Here is a 4,513-nt window from a genome sequence, read left to right as displayed (position 1 = left end):
CCCCGCCGTCCCCCAATACCGCCATTTGCCCCCAGCCCCGTGCAACACCAAAATTAGGCCATTCGGCCCATCGAGTCTGCTTCACTGTTCGCTCATGGCTGATCGGTTTCTCAACCCCATTTTCCCGCTTTCTCCCTGTAACCTTTGATCCTCATGTGTTAACCTAATCCACGTTATTTGCCTCAACTGTTCCTTGTAGAACTCTCACCATTCTCTGGATAAAGAAATTTTTCCTGAGCCCCTGATTGGATTGATTAGCTTATATTTACAATAATTATATTTAAGTGACTATCTTATATGTATCGTTGCTAGTTCTGGTCTCTCTCACAAGTGGAAACTTCTCTGCAGCTACCTTATCAATCTCTTCATAAACTCGAAGATCTCTATCTGGCCACTCTGCTACATTTAGAGAAAAGAGCCCCTGCTAGTCTAGTCTTTCTTGGAATCTTTCTGTTCTGATTGTCGGCCTTGTAACATGTGGGGCTATGGGAAATCTGCTCGTGCTGTTTATTAATTGATGTGCGTTTTCTCTGCTTGTTTCTGACATCTCTTTAGAGCGGCATTTGCCCGACAGGGGGCGAAAGAGAAACAATTGTTGAAGGAGGGGAATGCTTTCAAGGTGACCTCCTTCGTGTTGCAGGCGATGATGAGTGGGCAGTACTGGCCCGAGGGTGATGAGGTCTACCACGCTGAACTGACGGTGCCTGTTCTGCTAGTGCATGGAATGCATGACAAGTTTGTCCCTGTGGATGAAGACCAGCGAATGGCTGAGGTAACAAACTCTCTGTTTTTACACTTGCTCAGAATCAACCATGAGTGTGTCCACTCCAGTCCAAACCCTCATTTGTGTGTTTAGGTCTCAGCTTGATGATTCTATCATAACTATATAAGGTCTAGGAGCAGGATGAGGCCATTCAGCCCCTTTAGCCTGCTCTGCCAATTAATACAACCACAGTTGATTATATCTCCCCCTCAACTCCAATTTCCTGCTTGCGCTCCAAAACCCTTCATTCCTGTTACTGATCAAAAATCTTCCTAACTCCTTTAGTGTACTAGTGTCCACTGCACTCTTGAGGTAGTGAATCCACCCATTCTCCTAAAACTATAACCTCTGGTTCTAGATTGCCCCACATGCTCTCCACGTCCCTACTTTGTCAGTCCCCTTCCGTATCTTATATTCCTCAATTACGTCTCTCATTTTTCTAAACTCCATAGAGAATAGGCCTAACCTGCTCAATCTCTCTCAATAAGTCAAACCCCTTATCTCCGGAATGAAGACCCTCATCTTCCACCCTCCACCCTCTTGCTTTCATTCACCCTTTTGCTGTGTATCCGGTCTCACACTGTACCCTGCTTGACCATCACACCCTTGCTCACTGACCCACGTTAGCTTCCAGTCTAGTGACACAGTGACTTTAAAATTCTCCTGCATATTTAAACCTCTCCCTGATTTCACCTTCTCCCTGTAACCTCCTGAGATCTCTGCAGTCCCTCGACCCTGCCTCTTGTTCATCCCACCATGTCCATTGGTGCCGACCAGAACTGAAATCTCTAAAATTGCCTCCCGAAACTTTGCCATCTCTGCAGCTACCCTCATTGGTCAAGCTCGTGGTCACTAGCCCAATCGGCTCCTGCTTCAGTCCGTGCCAAATCTTCACTGCTGTATGTTAATTGGGATGTTTTGTGATTGTGTCAAAGGTGCTATATAAATGCAAGTTGTCTTGCCTAATTGAATGGCAGAATAGACTTGAAGGGCTGAGTGGTCCAATGTAGTTTTGTGTCTGTACAACCCCAGAGGCTAAATCAATGCACACACTGCCTGGTGTGGACCTGACCTTGCAGGAAGATCCCAGGATGAATCCAGGGATCCTGTTAAGGGAGCTGGTATTGTAGAGGTGGGACATTACAGATCCCTCTGGTGCTCCAGGGTCTGAGTATTAGATGTGTCAGGGATTCTACTCCTGCTGGAACGTACCTGGGGCTAGGAGGGATGTGAGCTGAGTAACAGGAGACTGGTCCTTACGTTGGTCTTAAAACATAATTCAAACACCTCCCTTTGCTCACTGATCACAGCCGGCCATTTAACACAACCCACTGAGGAGGGGAGCAAGTAACAGAAATTGGTAGAGAGAGGGGCACGGTGGCTGCAATGTGACTCAGTTACTTGGAACAATACTCCAAAGAACAAGACAAATGCTTCAGATCCATGGGTTCCAATTCACCCATGGCAGTAGAGAGTTTAAATCCAATTACAATGAATTTAGAGTTGAAAACTCAACTCCACAATGGTGACCATGAGACTACCATTAATTATTGTAAGTATGCATTGATTCATTAATGTCTTTTAGGGAAGGAAATCTGCCGTTCTCACCTAGGCTGACCAACATGTGACTCCAAACCCACAGCTATGCAGTTGACCATTACTAATTGAGTCACATTGAGCCTTCTGAAATGGCTTAAGCAAGCAGTTTGTGGGCAATAAGAGATGGACAACGAATGCTGGCCTTGCTAGCAACACCCATGTCCTAGGAAAGAATAACCTGGGAACAGAGATGTGCAGGTTAGGTGGATTGGCCATGGGGAGTCCGGGGTTATGGGGATAAGGTAGGGAGCTGGGTTTGGGTGGGATGCTGTTCGGAGAGAGTCGGTGCAGACTGGATGGGCTGAATGGCCTCTGCAATGTAGAGAGATTCTGTGATTCTGGAAGGGCTGCTGGTTGGAAAGGAGGGTGCACCTGTTTAATAGCGATGTTCAGTTGACTAACCACCCATTCTTTTACCAATCAGATCTTGCTGATTGCGTTCCTGAAGGTCATCGATGAGGGGAGTCACATGGTTATGATGGAGTGCCCGGAAACTGTGAACACATTACTGCATGAGTTCCTGCTTTGGGAACCAGAGATTACTGCGACTGAACAAGTAGAGGCCAAACAGACAACAGAAAATAAATAAAGCAGCACAGACGGTATAATGATTTATCTTCGAACTTTGGGAAAAGTGCCGATTGAGGGAAGCTGTCCGAGATCCTAAATGGTTTGAGGCTGTGTTGCTGCAGCCATTTGAGGTGGTCAAGAAGATTTAACTTGCGTCTGGGCCTTACCTGGGGTTCCACATGACGACACAGAGAGTGAAAACCTGTACAATGTATATTTCGATTAACGGCAGCTAAATGTGGTGGTTTTTATCATCAGTTGTGTATTTTTTTTAACAAAACAAATCACCACATGATCTGAAAACAGCATGAACAGAAAGAGCAAAGGATTCAGATGGTGTATTGTGGGAAGTAGAAGTTACCAAGTCTTAAGGATTGTTTTGAGGTCTCTGAGAATTGACAGTTGACAGTAAAGAGCCATCCAAAGGTGTAAGGAAGGATCAGGTTATTTTGCAGTTGGCAGTCTGAGGCAAGGATGGGCAGATTGGGTGACCAGTGCTGGGAGGAGGCAGTGATGACATACCCTTGCTAACCAGAGATTCCAAACATAGAGCACCATAATACAGGCTAAGGTCAGGCACCTCGGACTGTTCAATGGCCACATTAATTCATAAGATGTGTAGCTGCAATTGGTGCATACGTCCACATTTGTAATTGGCTGTTCCTCTATTTGCAATCTGAAGAGGGGGAATGGAAGCAGGAAGAATGAGGACATTGTGGGCATTGCCAGGTGATTATTCATGCCACACTTGGGGTGGCAGGGTCACATTTTAACACGTTTTATTGAGATTACACGTGTTCTTTGTTGTACAATGCTTTCTGAAGTCTTCGACTAGCTTTGCTCTGGTTTTCTACTGGTCTGGCCACCTGCTTTGCTGTAGAATTGGGTGATACTTCACTCCCTCATCCTAACTGTCCAAGAATCTGTTTCTTCTGGAAACAGAGACTGATTGAATCCTGAGCATTAATAGACTTGTGCCACAAGACAATCCTTGTAACATGTTATTGTGCATTTTACACTGGTAAATGCAATGCACTGTTATATAATATACAGAATGTTAGTTATTTACAGTATAAATTCAGTGAGTATTATGTAACATGGACTGTTATTTATATTATACAGAGATAATAATATGGAATATATTGGTCCCCAAAGGTTCCACATCATACATTGTTTTATAAAAAAGATGGATTTACAGGAGGAATTCTGAGAGCTATTGATACTAGAGGTTTAGTAATTTTTAACAATCTTTACTTAGCCCTTGATTAGTTTCTAGCCTGTAACTTACTCTTGGATATCTGTTGTTCCATAGATAAGCCAGCACATTCCTGCAATCAGATCAACTTGTATCAACATAGTTTTAGTCAGCCCGTTTGGACACATGATAACACACCTCCAGACAGATGGGAGTTGAAGCCAGTCTTTCAGGTACTAAGATAGAGACAGTACCACCAAACCACAACTCACTCCTGGCTAGATAATTTCCTAATCAAGCAAGTACTTTCACACATCTCTGGAGCAAGTGGGACTTGAATCCAAACCTCTTGGCTCACAGATAGAGTCAGAGACGTATGGCAAGGA

General features: G+C 44.5%; 1 protein-coding gene across 1 annotated transcript in view; it reads left to right on the top strand.

Annotated features, from left to right (window-relative positions):
• The window catches only part of abhd8a (abhydrolase domain containing 8a), a 28,985-nt gene extending 24,472 nt beyond the window's left edge, over positions 1–4,513 (top strand). Inside the window, exons 4-5 of the mRNA XM_043720746.1 lie at positions 556–772; positions 2,787–4,513. Of these exons, the coding sequence (XP_043576681.1) occupies positions 556–772; positions 2,787–2,951 (382 nt within the window). The 3' untranslated portion in view covers positions 2,952–4,513. The remainder of the gene's footprint in view (positions 1–555; positions 773–2,786) is intronic.

The sequence above is a fragment of the Chiloscyllium plagiosum genome, chromosome 31 (genome assembly GCF_004010195.1).
Source record: "Chiloscyllium plagiosum isolate BGI_BamShark_2017 chromosome 31, ASM401019v2, whole genome shotgun sequence".
Taxonomy (NCBI): domain Eukaryota; kingdom Metazoa; phylum Chordata; class Chondrichthyes; order Orectolobiformes; family Hemiscylliidae; genus Chiloscyllium; species Chiloscyllium plagiosum.
This window is presented reverse-complemented; position numbering and strand designations above follow the sequence as displayed.